Here is a 13,179-nt window from a genome sequence, read left to right as displayed (position 1 = left end):
TACAATAATTCTGTTAAAATTAATGTGTGATAACAAATAACAAAATTTGATTTTATGCTAATAGTTCTGTAAGACTACTGTGGGTGTAAATTTAAGGGATAAATTTAAGAAATAAATGAAAGTTCTGTTGATTATAAAATAATAATTAGTAGTCTGGTAAAGTTTTAATTATTGTACTTATTTGCAAAGTTGATTTTAATATTAAAATTTTAACCCTGTACAGAGCAAATGCAAATATATACAAACATGCCAAGGTAAAATATTTTATATCAAGTATACTCTGTGTTATTATTACTCTTCTTATTGTAGAAAATACTGAAGTTTTTGATAGAGTTTGTTACTGCTTTTTATCTTTTTTTTACTTACTAGTATTAATATATATTCACTTTCAAGTAAATAACCACTGCTTACAAAACTTACATTCTACAACTTTATTAATTTTAGGGTTTGAAAGCTAAAATAAACATTAGAAAAATCTTTCAGAGAATTCTCTTAAACAAGATATCCTAGGACTAAGACAATGAAAAACTCTATTAAGTCCCTAAATATATTAATAAGATTTACTGAGCAAGTGCTCTATACTGGGCTCTATGTGATTCCTAATATCATTGACCATTATGAAACCTATCAATCATCATGGGCGTGTCTAGTTTAACAATAAAGTAGAGCAAGATAAGTTAATACAGATGTACTTGGAAAGACACTTTTAAATAAAGAAATGCAAAGTATAGTACCACATTTAACCAAGAGTTAGGGAGTAAACCATATATTTTATTTTGAAATCAGCCTTGCTTACTTCCATCTTCTCTCTGTCATCTATTAACCAGCTTTCTCAGAATAAAATGTGATTTTTGAGAATGGAAAACATATCCAAAGTTTTATACAGTATGAATAAGAGTCCTGGATAAACAAAAACTCTAGAAAGTCAGTGCTTCAAACCCCTATTCTTTCTGAAAGATAAAAAGGGTTGACAGAAAATGAATAGATTAAGCAGCTGACCTATCACCTTTCAACATTTTCTGGACTATTTTCCTGACTCTGGGAGCTTCTGGATCCAGGCAGATTTCCTTCCCATTCTTTAACTTGGCTCTGGAAGAGAAAATAGAATTATTTGTGTATCTTGGCCTATCGGAAGGGATCCATGGGGCTGAACAAAATAGCATCAGTAGCCATAGAGGCAGAGGGCTTCCCTAGTGAGTTAATAATACAGAAGCAGGGACTTACATCACTTCGACTTTGGAGCAATGGGGTCCTGCCTTGATCACCTTCACATATTGGATGTTACTAGGATGAATGCCAGAGGAGTTCTTTACACACATGCAGCGAAGTTCAAGGTGCATCCTCTCACCCACACCCTTAGTTGGGATAGAAACTGTGACACTATTAGTGGTCATGACTACCTTAAGAATCTTATCTGTTGTCTGATTTCTTAATCCTCTTCTTAGGGAATTGGAGCTCCCTCACAAGGCCACTGTGAATATGATCTGAAGTACCCGCGCAGAATGCCTGGCACTTGTTAAGTGCCTCCTAAGCGTAGTTCCTCCATTTAGAGTTATTAGTATAATTTCCTGCTACAGCCCCAGGAGCACCACGCCAGTTTCCCCCCAGACACAGCTGCAGCAAAAGCAGCCTCAGCCACAAGGAAGCAGGAACTCCACTGTCAGCCTTCCCTAAGGTTCTCTTACTTTTTCCAGTGGTGGAGGGAACCAGCGCAACCAGGAGCAGTGTCAGTGGCAGCAACACCTGGAAGCTGCAAAGTGGGCTGGCACGGGCATAGGAGGAGGTGGTGCCGGGTCTGGAGCTCATGGTGGAGAGGACTGAGCTGGAGTCGCTCCCAGAGCCCGGAGACACGTCAGCGTGAGGGCGGACGGCTGCCAAGGAGTCTGCAGCTAAGGAGCTTTTCAGCCCTCCTGATGTCTTTTATACACACTCCCTCAAGGCCAGTAAAGAGAAAAAGGATAGGGACTGGGGCGGGGGGGGGGGGGGGGGAGAAGGAATGAGAGCATGTGGTGATATACGTATAAGGGTGGTCAAGTTGTGCTCAACCCAGATAAACACCAGGCAAGTCAAGGATCCTGCTTAATTTTATTTTATGTATTATTTCACAGTCCCACTTTCCCTTTCTCAATATGTATCCTCCCTACACGTACTTAACACTGCACATAGGTGAGAACTAGACTAAAATATTACGTATCTTTTCTTTGTGTAATTGTGTAATATGCCCTTCCTTTCCTATAATGTAATTTATATGAGGCCTAATAAATAGTTTATGAGTTCCTGAAAACATAAATATGTGACTCTGTGAAAAGAGAATTATATTCATTTTCTAGTTGCCTAGGAGAGCTGATGTTCCTATCCTGGTTGTTGGTAAATGTTGGGATTTATTTGCAGTATGTGGATAAAATGAATTAATTACCATCAAAACCTCACTTTGCATATTAGTTTATGGGGATTTTTCTGTCTTTGAAATATATTATTTTTTTTGTAATTTTATTTAGAAAGTAGAAGCACACTTATCCTCCCTTATGTTATAAAATAAACTATTTGTTTCTGCCATCTGAATATACCCTAAAAAGCAAGGCCCAGCATTGTTATTTCCCTTTTCTTTTTAATCTAACAGAGAAATATATAATTTGTTAAAGATTCATACACTGCATGTGGAATAAAACATGCATGTTTCTCTTCATTGTTACTCCACATTCCCATTCTACACTGGTAACCATTGATAATAATTTGACTTTAGTGTTCTATTCTGTCTGCATTTACATATACACATATACCTATATGTAGAGACACACACAGAATGCCTAGAGATATACCTATATACATAGAGGTAGATATAGAACTTTTTTTATATAAATAGAGTCATTATACAGCTTTTGACCTTGAAAAATATGTGTTCAGCATCTTTTCACGCCACCTCAATGTAGTTTTGCCCCATTCTCTTTAAGGGCTATGTGACACCTTATGGCACTGGCAAATGTCCAACCTAAGTCTTATTAGTGATTTTAAGGGTGTTTTCAGTTTGGAGCTATACAGCTTGCAATAATATCTTTATTCTTCAATTCTCAGACCCTAATTAAGGATTTTGATCTCAAACTCCACTTGATATAAACCCCCACAGAGATGCAGAGGTGGACCTACACATCACAGACTGGCTTATATATGTTAGTGTCTGGATCTCTGCTCCAAATATAAGACTTGCTTTCTCAGCTGGACTTTACACTTTTGAAGATGTAGGTATGTCCAATGTTTATTTGAATGCCTCATGTATCCTACGGCATGTAGGGTCCTAAAGATGCTAGTGAATAAATCAATGAATGTCTATCATATGAAGGAGAGTTTCTCTTTGCTTTCTAATCAGCTACAATTCTCAAACCAAATTCCACATGGCAGAAAGTACCTGTGGTATAAAAAGGTGATTTGGAAAGCTGAGCATAATAGATATGGTCCTGGGCACAAGTTGCCTTCCTTTTACAGCTATATACAAATCTCACACCATATTTAAACTTCCCATTTTCTTTTTGCTTAATTTTTATGCTTTTAAAATTCTAGAAGAAGCTCTCAAAATATTAAATGTACAAAATTACTTTCTATAAAAAGAGTGACTACAGTAATTAATTTTTCCAAGTTTTTAAAAAAGACTTTTAAACCAATTTTCACTGTTGTTTATCAGTTATTGACAACTACTTAAGTTTTTAGTTCCTGTTTCTTAATGTAGTCCTTATTTTTCTCCATCCATTTGCACTTTTTATCACTTATAGTCTTTCAATAGAACATATTAAATTAAAATGATTTTCCACCTCTCCCAAACCATAAATTCATAGTTTAAGGGAAGGCTTAAGGAAAATCTTGCGCTAGAAATTAGGATCCTTCTAAGGGCTAAGATGCAGAGTGAATTGTGGAGAGAATCTTAACAGAAAACAGACTACGGAAAGCAAACTTCTTTCTAGGTCTTCTTGAGTGATGACTTTATAGCTTTTTGCCAGCATTAAAAATCAGATTTTTTTTTATTCAAACATAAGCTCAAAACCATATCGAGAGCAAGATATAAAGGTTTTTAACATTCATTATTCATAGCATTTTTCCTTTTTTGTCCATCACAACACCCATGATGTACAATATTTACTGGTTTCACTGGACTCAAATGCAGTCCAATTTTTTTCCTTGATTCATTTAGCAAGGTTGCTGAGAAGTTTCCACTCCTTTTGGGGAAATGATATTGAAAGTCTTTTGAACTAAAGATGATTTTTGAGTGAGTCGGTACCAAGGAAGAGGAATGCATGTAGCGCAGGATGATCAAGTCATTGTCTTAATCAACAACTGTATTTTGTCACAAGATTCATTGTCAAAAAGGTTCATGAGGAAGTATTAACAAATTTTTTGAGTCACTAAAATTTTACAAGCTTACTAGTCAGCATTTGAGGTGAATAAACTTTGCTGGTTTTTATTTGTTTAATTAATTTTTGATGAAGAATTGAGTATGTTCCAGGCATTACAAAATTCTCTTCATTGTATGACTTAGTCATTAACTATTCTATTTAAAAAGTGACACCCCAACTATTTGTGCAAAGTAGTCAGGAATAAAAACTAACCTACTTTTACTACTACTGTTGCTGCTAACTGCTATTATTATCATTTGCATTATTTTCTTTGAATAGAAACACAATACAAACACTAATAAACTAACTGTACAGAAATAAGTAACAAAATTTTGAAAATGCTATTCAATTAAAAGAAGTTAGCTTTTAAAATTATAACCTATATGAACGCTAGAAATTTAGTGTCAGAGGTTCTTGTGTTTAAAAATAACTTGAGAGCCTTTTTATAAATATTACATTGTCACACTGGTGAGTTTTTTATTTTTCTTGACGGTAAGTTACTTTATCTCTTTTTCCCTTAAGTCACTGTATAAATAGCAGAGTCATTCAGGAAACGAGCAAGTTTTCTAAAATTCGAAATGGAATTTATATGCTAGCTATTTTAACAGAAAACATTTAGAGACGTTGGAGGACCATTCCATTGAAATTAATGGGCAAAAGTAGGATTACAGTTGTTTGTATAGAAAATAATACAATAATTAATAAATAATAATACAAGAATAAACTCTGTTTTGAGAGTACTAACAACTATAGACCTACTTTATATATTAACTCTGCCTGACATAGAATATTTTAAACTGACCTCTCCCAAGTATGAAGAAATTAGCTATCCCCTGCAAATTAGTCATGAAAGCAACTGGTACAGAAGATCTCAGGCATAATAAAAATTTGGATCTGTTCGTTAAAGCACTTAATTCGATAGATACTAGCCAACAGAAGATCCCCTATCAGAAGTGCTGAAATCAAACTTAAAAAAATAAATCTGAGTTGACAAGAATGATCCAAGCCTCAGCTACTCTGGGATGCATCCAGCTGAGGCTGCATTCTGTGTGGGGGTGAAGCCTGGGGTGGGGAACGCGTGAGAGTGAGGAGGGTGAAGGAGTGGAGCAGAAAATCTTCCCGGCTGCTACGTGTTCTACCGGATCACAGCAGTCCTTTGCAGGCCTGAGAATTTTTATTCTAATTTTCCCTTCCACTTTATTCTAATTTAATATTAGAATATTAACATTCTAATATTAATAACATGATTAATATTATTTGTTGAATATCAGATACATGAGGCTCCTCTTTTGATCCTTTTTGTTGTGCAGCAGGCCAACCCTGCACTTAGTGACTTACAACATCAGCTTCTTATTTCTGACAGTTCTGTGTGCTAATGGGAGGTTCTTCTGCTGTCCTCTAGCCTGTGCTCACGGAAGCGGGTGTAGTCAGAGGACAATGGAAATGGCTCAAAAGTCCAAAATGGCCTCATTCACACAGGAGGTGGTTGATTGGTGCTGGCTAAGATTTCTGCTGGGACATAGTGGTCCTCCTGCCCCTCCTCCCCTTTTAATTAGCATCATTTTACCTCTCAGGAATAAATAATGAATGGGAGGAAGGAAGAAAAAAGGGAAGCAGAGGGAGAGAAAGGAAAGAAGGGAGGAGAAAGGACAGTAGGTAAGAGATAAGAAGAAAAAAGAGAGAAAAAGAAGAGTGCTCCACTCTCCTCCCTTTCCCTTTCTTCCCATTCTCTTTTCTTTCCTCTCCCCCCTTCCCTCCCATACCCTGCCCCGGAAACCATGGTGCACCACCTAGATGCCCTCTTAGCACCCTGGGCGGCGTTCTTCAGCTGCTGGAGGGATGGGCACACAAAGCGCCCAGCTGAGGCCCTCTCTGGGCAGAGCCCGTGGCAGAAAGGAACTGGCTCACCCAAAGCTATGCCCTCTGTCCAGGGGTAGCCAACGCTAATGGCTGATCAATGGGAGGACACAGAGATGCCTCCTTTGCCACAGTTCAGAATAGTTCAATAAGGCCATCTCAGCTCCTGAGCTTCTCACAGAACCACCTGAATCTTTTGTCATACCAGCAGCTCTTCCTTTGCTGCATGCCACTTCCATACTTCCTGAAAGGTGCAGGGTGAGCACTGGGAAGTAAACTTCCTGCCCAAAAATCTCCTCTCAGGGTTTCATTCTAAGAACTCCTACCTCTCTTCCTCTTTCTCTTTTAAGAAATCTAGTTTCTCTTCATACAACTTTCAAAGAAAGCTTTGTCAAAAAAGACCCCTACTCTTTGAGTATATTTGCTGCCAAAAGATCTTAACTTAGGCCAAAAGTATTTCATCTTTGTGATCTCTATATTATAAGCATCCCGACACCAGGTCCAGTATGTAACTGCCTTATCAATAAATAATATCAAATATATCAATATTTGATGGATGAATGTTTATAAGAAGGAAAATACATTATACATTTTGATAATGTTACCACATAATTGGTAAAGACATAGTAGAATATGAATGCATTGATTTCAGAAGTTCCCTAGAAAAGAATGGCAGAAAAAATTATTAGAAGCACTGAAAATTAATCATTCAAGCATAGGTGGAAACTATGGATAAATCTAAAAGCAAAAAACAAACAAAAAAAAACCCATTGAACTTTCAGTCTTCTCATTTATCAAGAGGAGTTGGAATTAGGAGATTTGGGAAAGGAATTAATATTTATCAAGCATCTATTTTGTTCCAGGATCGCTCTTAGTGCCAAAGAGATAGATATTACTGTACTGATTTCACAGAAGAAAAAGCTGAAAGGGGATGGGGATGTTAAAAAAAGTTACCAGTGTCGCCCAGCTAAATATACTCAAATTAAATTTGAAACACAATTGTCTGCCTTTGTACTGCACCACAAATTATAAAGAGGTATCACTGGCCTCTCTTCCTGGAAATGAATCAATTATTTTTCTTTTGATCCATCTCTAAAGAGTCTCAGAAACAATCATCATGCTCACTTTACATGGCATAGGAAATTCCTCAATATTTAAGAAACAGGTCTCTACACCTTGTAGAAACAAAATTTTACACATAAACCCTGATCCTATGTTATTGTTTCATTTTACACATTTAAAGTGTGAAAAACCCTTCCCAGAAATACCATGATAGTTTTGCTTACTACAAGCTACCTGTGACCGTCAGCCAAAATCAGAATGATGTGCACTTCCCTTGTCTTCTTCCATGATTCGGTCAGGAGGGCAAACTGAAATGCCCAGGTGCTCATCCTGTCTGGTAAATTTCTCAATCTGTAACATCTGGGAAGGATTTTGACGTTGTACAAGATGAGTTACCCACAGCAATTCTTTTCCTTATGCAAGAATTAAATGTATGATAGAAAAACAAAGCCACTAGTCATATTTAACATAGAGCCTGTTGGACCTTCAGAAATTGAAGGATTATGTGAAGGAGCCACACCCAGAGGGAAGCAGGAAAGTCTGGGAGAATAAAAGACATTCATTATACATTGAAATTGTCTGGATTAGGGCAGTAACGTAGAGTCAATTTTAGCTGACACATTTAGTTCCCTGTGATTTAATATATAAGAGAGTTTTAGGCAGATAACAGAGTGGAAATAGTATATCAGGCATTTGTATGAGGAAAATATTAAGACATATCCCTAAAAGTCAAACATTAGATTAATTTTTCCCACATGTGTTAGTCCCTGGGTTTGCTAGTGACAGGATCCAACATTGGTGAGTACAAACCATCACTGAGGTTTTTGTTTAGGTTATGCTTCAGTAATATATTGTGATTTATCTTCTTTATAGAATGACCAATTACAGTGTGAACATGGCAAGTAGAATTGCAAGAATATTACAAATAGGACTTATTCTAGGGTTTATGAGTAAACTAAACTTATAAATCTTGTTTTTAGGAAAGATAAAGGCCTTGAATAATGATACAGAAAAGTATACCAGTGATTTTTATTAGTTTACAAACCATATATTTCACCCACCCAAAGGGTATTTAATATGCTTTCATTTATTATTATCAGGCACTTATTCAATGAGTATGTTGGGGCTGATATGAAAAATCAGACACTGTTTAAAATACTGAAATTTATAGTTTAAACATTTATGATAGTTTGGTTTGCTTTTTTGGTTTCCCCCAATGATCAGTGTATAAATCATAGGTGGCAGAAACACTAAAATGCATCAAAATCGATGAGTTCAAAAACTGTTCTGAGCAGTGGAAAAAACATCTCAATAGATGTATTACATCAAATGGAGAGTACCTTGAAGGTGAATGAAGTTTAAACATGTAAGAATAAATACACCATTTTTATAAATAAGCTCTAGGGTTTTTTGGGTCCCCCCTTCATGTAATATATTAATGCAATTGGGGGGGGGTGTAGGGGGGTGTGTATATGTATACTAATTAGAATAGTCTTTTTCTTTTTTGTTTTCTTTCTTCTCCTAAGAATGAGCTAGAGACTTGTTTAGCCTAGATCATGCATCTGTTTAAGCACTTACTATGAGCTGAGTAGGCACTGTCCTAGGAACTGAGTTGAGCATGATGGACCTTGTCTTTGACCTGATGGAGTTTACAATGAAATTAGAATAGACGCTAAATAAGTGACCATATACATACTTGTATAGTCTCTATAGACATGTTGGTGACAGAATGTTGTTAAATAAAACAACAGAACTTTATGAGAGAATATACAAAGGGCCTTAATGTGGTGACAGAAATAGTTGGGGAAACCTTAAAGGCCAGATAAACTGACTTCGAAGGAAGAGTGGGAGCTAGCCAGGTGAGTGAGGCGAAGGTGTTATAGTTGGGGGGTGGGGGGCAGGGCTGCATATACCACAGGTCTTATTTGATTACTTGGAAACAAGGAGAAAAGAGAATAAAGAAATTAAATTTACCCAATCATTACCATGAAGGAGGTTATCGATTTTAGGACATCGACAACCTGAGGGTCAGGAAAATTTATTAATTCATTAAGCCAGTCTGTGTCAGGCATGAGAGATTCAGAGGGAAATGAAATATAGTTGATATTCTGGGAGAGCTCTTAGTAAAGTAGGGTAAAGAAATCTCTAAGCAAGTAAAAGCAATGCCATATTTGCTATTCAAATAAATTCCAATATCTAGAAGGTGTTATGGGAACATCAGAATAGAAAACTTGAATTCTGCTGGGAGTGTCAAAGGAAAACATTGTGAAGGAGGCATTGTTTGAGCTGAGTGCAGAAGGAAGCATAAGCTTCCTCCTAGAGGCAGAAGAGGAAAGCCACTTCCAGGTAGAGGCCTTAGCAAGTGCAAAGGCGTGGACCCAGGAAAGATCCAAGCACCTGACTGCAAAGACGGGAAGGAAAAGTAAAGTTGAAGGAATAACCAGGAGTTGGATGAGACTGAATATAATTCACCATGCTTTGCAATTTATATTTTGTCTAGGAAATAGGAAGCCAGCTGAAGATTTAAGGTAAGGAAGCCTTACCTATTGGTGTTTTCTAAAGAATCCAGAGACTTTTGGTTCTATGAAGGGGTAACTGGAAAGGCTGAACTAATGCAATAGCATTAGTTCTCTAATGCCAGAGAGGAGCCAAAGAGGAGCATACTTAATTTTCAAAATAAGGTTGAATTAAAGAAAAGTACAATTTTTACAACAATATAAGAAGGAAGAAACAACATGAATAAATTTTTAAAATCTTTTATTTTTTCCAAAAAATGAAAAAAGTACTATAAACCAATGGGACACAAATTTAACATAGCAAATGTGATACAACTGTAATTCTTTATAATAAAATGGTCAAAACCTTTAAAAGTTACAAGATAAGCATTTAAATATTTTAGCAGTGCTGTGCAGTTTTTTGAAAACTAAGTGATGAGTTTATATTCAGATAGCTCAAATATATTTGCAAGACCTTCAGGGTACAGTTCATTGATAAGTTTGTTTTATTCTTAAGAAAAACCCAAAGTAATATATTTCTATAAAAAGTAGCCATAATGAATTTACCTATTTCTTACCTTCTTCATCCAAAGAAGATATTTTGTGACTAAAATTATAGTGCTCCTAATAAAATAGTTGATAAATACAATATAAAAATCAAAGTTTAATGAGTAAGTCATGACATTATGCCATACTGAGAAGACATCAAATGTCTAAAGTTATAGGAAAGAATATATTACTCCCTATTATAGAAGTTCAACATTTAAAAATTCTAAATAAGGATGTATATTCTGGAATGATAACTGTATGATGTGCCCAGCATTCTAATGCAATATATCTCAAATAGGGTCCCAGGGTAAAGAGTAAGGAAACTCTCTAATATGTTCCTTAAGAAACAATACTAAAATAGTTACAATTTCATAAGAGTGACACAACAGTTTAACCTCATATATAGCATTCTAAAGAAATACCATTCACATATTAAATCCACAACCATTTCAGTAACATTCTAGGGAACATATTCTAGAAATTAATTGCCTTGAAAGAATAACAACCAGTGATTCTTGACTCACTATTAAATCAATTGCCAAAGATTTCAATAGCCTAGCAGATAAAATAACAGCAAATAAACACTAGTAAATACTACATAAAATACTTCATAAGATGAACAGAAAGTTGCAGAGACAAACATAGGTCCCTCTTCCCATCCCTTCCTCAAAGTGGGAATTCATGGTGAAACCTAACTCAATAGAAGAAATTAGCCCGTGTTATTTTTGTTTCCTCTCCATCCAGGGATCCCCAGAAAACTCCTCTGCTGAAGAACTGGGCAGTTTTTCCAATGCACGATCCTTCTCTTAATTTTTCTGCTTTCCACTGTTGAGAAAAAAAACAATATAGGTTAAACCAAATTTCCACATTCCTGTATACACTAACTAGTTTGCAAAACACAGAGCCTAAGGTCAATAAAGAACAAAGGGTTCTTTCTTAAAAAAGGGTTTTTAAAGGGTGGATGCAAGGTCTATACTAACAAAATAAATACATCTTAGTCACGAGTTCTGTATAACCACTTAGGCTGTTACATGCAAGATTGTTGATAAAGATTTTCCCAGGGCATTCTGGAACAACTTACCCTTTTCTCCTGAACGACCTTTTTATATCAAGAATGGGCTGGGAAGTAGTAACCAAACCCACGCAGAGAACAGGGACCTTGCAAAGGCTACACTCCAAGAGAGATTTAAACAACCGCAAAGATCAAAGTGACAGGTACCTGCTCAAAATTTTATGGAAGATTTTCTTGACCAAAGGGGCTTCTGGGTCCAGACAGATTTCCTTCCCGTTCTTCAAGGTGGCTCTGCAGCGGGGTGGGGCGGGGGCGGGGGGGAGGAGAAAAAGAAAAAAAGAAAACGAGGATGAGCCCATGAACTGCAGGGGCTGCAGACCCAGGGCAGGGTCCCAGTGGACACCGCAGTGCATGAGGACTTACATCAGTTCCACTTTGGGGCATTGCGGACCTGCGGCGATCACCTCCAGATTACTGATCATTTTGGGATGAACCGTGGTAGTGATGCTTAAACACACGCAACGCAGCTCTGTCATTAAGACCGAGGAAGGAGCAGCTGGGGCAGAAAGAGAGACACTGTTATAGGGGCGTGTTGCTGGAAAAGCTTTTCCCCAGTCAGCTTGGATCGGGACACCTCTCCACCCCCAGTGCGGGGCTGGGGCACCCCACTCTGCCAGGCTCGTCTTGCGGGCTGTGGGCTCTCACCGCTGGCCAGGGGCCTGGGCGGCGTCAGCAGCAGCAGTGCCAGCAGGACACAAAGAGACCCCGAAGAGCCGGGCACGCGGGCAGCGCAGCTGGGCAGGAGGCTCATAGCGAGGAAGAAGGCACGGCGAGAGGGCGCGTATTCAGGATGGAGGCTGCGAAAGGAGTGAAACAGCAGAGCACTGTGGAATGACCAAGCCCCTGCATCCCTTTTATCGGCATTTGTCCCTTCCCCCCCAGACAGGAAACTCAAGCTTTAGGATGCTTGGGAAATTCCCTGGACTGAAGGGGCGGGGAGAAGGGGGCCTTGGAGGAGGAGAGTAGGCAGTGGGGGTTGGAAGGAGAGCGGCCGGGAGGAGTTGCCCTCACCCTTTCTTTCGCGGAGCGTGCAAAACTTGGCCTGGCCCTGCATGGAGCTGCTGGCTCCTGCTGGAGGTTAAGGGACAATCCAGGGGCGATTTCATCCTCTGGGCCAGCCAGGACTAGTGAAGACCAGCCTCCCCTGGGGAACAGAGCCCTCTAGGAGTTGCCCTTCATCTCCATCTACTGAGGAAGGCTGGAACCACAGCAGAGCGAGGTTTGACTTTAGAAAAATTTGCGATCATCCTTAACTCTAACATATTATTATTACTCAGGAAATGAAAGCTGTGATTACAGTTGCACTTAACTGAGAGCCCTACCTCTTCTCCTTACACATGGGTCCGTCTAGGTTTCACAAATTAGTTTATCATTCTGTGGACATCAGCCAGCTTTAAAAGCCAAGATAGCATGATGAAGGTGTCTGTACTCCTGCTGTAAGTCAGTGGCAGGACAGAGCTTCAAAGTCAAGTCTGCTTACTGGAAATCCCACACTTGTACTTTAGTGAGCATATTGCCCTGCAAGATGATACCTTGCTTTCTACAGTTCAATGCACTTGAAGTGAAAGAGGTATGTTCTTCATTGGGGGTGGGGTGGGGTGGGGAGAGCACAGGTTAAAGCACTGCCAGGGAGACCCAGACTGCTCTGGCGCTGGCTCCTAGCCAGGTGTGTCATTGGCCTCGTTAGGTGAAGCTGTGGGAGGCCAATGGGCTTGAGGGGCTCATCGGGAAGTTTGGTCTAGAGATTAGAATTTATTTATCA

At 38.3% G+C, this 13,179-nt stretch overlaps 2 protein-coding genes across 2 annotated transcripts; both read right to left on the bottom strand.

Annotated features, from left to right (window-relative positions):
- Window positions 1–732: 732 nt before the first annotated feature.
- On the bottom strand, window positions 733–1,878 carry PPBP (pro-platelet basic protein). The gene is made up of 3 exons (XM_054589850.1): window positions 1,686–1,878; window positions 1,225–1,372; window positions 733–1,089 (listed from the first exon to the last, which is right to left on the bottom strand). Exons 1-3 carry the CDS (start codon window positions 1,804–1,806, stop codon window positions 987–989), a joined length of 372 nt encoding a protein of 123 aa, XP_054445825.1. The 5' UTR covers window positions 1,807–1,878; the 3' UTR covers window positions 733–986.
- Window positions 1,879–7,544: 5,666 nt separating this feature from the next.
- On the bottom strand, window positions 7,545–12,168 carry LOC129087481 (C-X-C motif chemokine 6-like). Its single transcript, XM_054594427.1, has 5 exons — window positions 12,063–12,168; window positions 11,781–11,913; window positions 11,565–11,648; window positions 8,880–8,940; window positions 7,545–7,661 (listed from the first exon to the last, which is right to left on the bottom strand). Exons 1-5 carry the CDS (start codon window positions 12,166–12,168, stop codon window positions 7,545–7,547), a joined length of 501 nt encoding a protein of 166 aa, XP_054450402.1.
- Window positions 12,169–13,179: the final 1,011 nt, after the last annotated feature.

The sequence above is a fragment of the Pteronotus mesoamericanus genome, unplaced genomic scaffold, assembly GCF_021234165.1.
Source record: "Pteronotus mesoamericanus isolate MK-2021 breed Mesoamerican mustached bat unplaced genomic scaffold, CSHL_Meso_final contig_130, whole genome shotgun sequence".
Taxonomy (NCBI): domain Eukaryota; kingdom Metazoa; phylum Chordata; class Mammalia; order Chiroptera; family Mormoopidae; genus Pteronotus; species Pteronotus mesoamericanus.
Note: the sequence above shows the minus strand (reverse complement) of the source record. Positions and strands in the feature narration are given on the sequence as shown.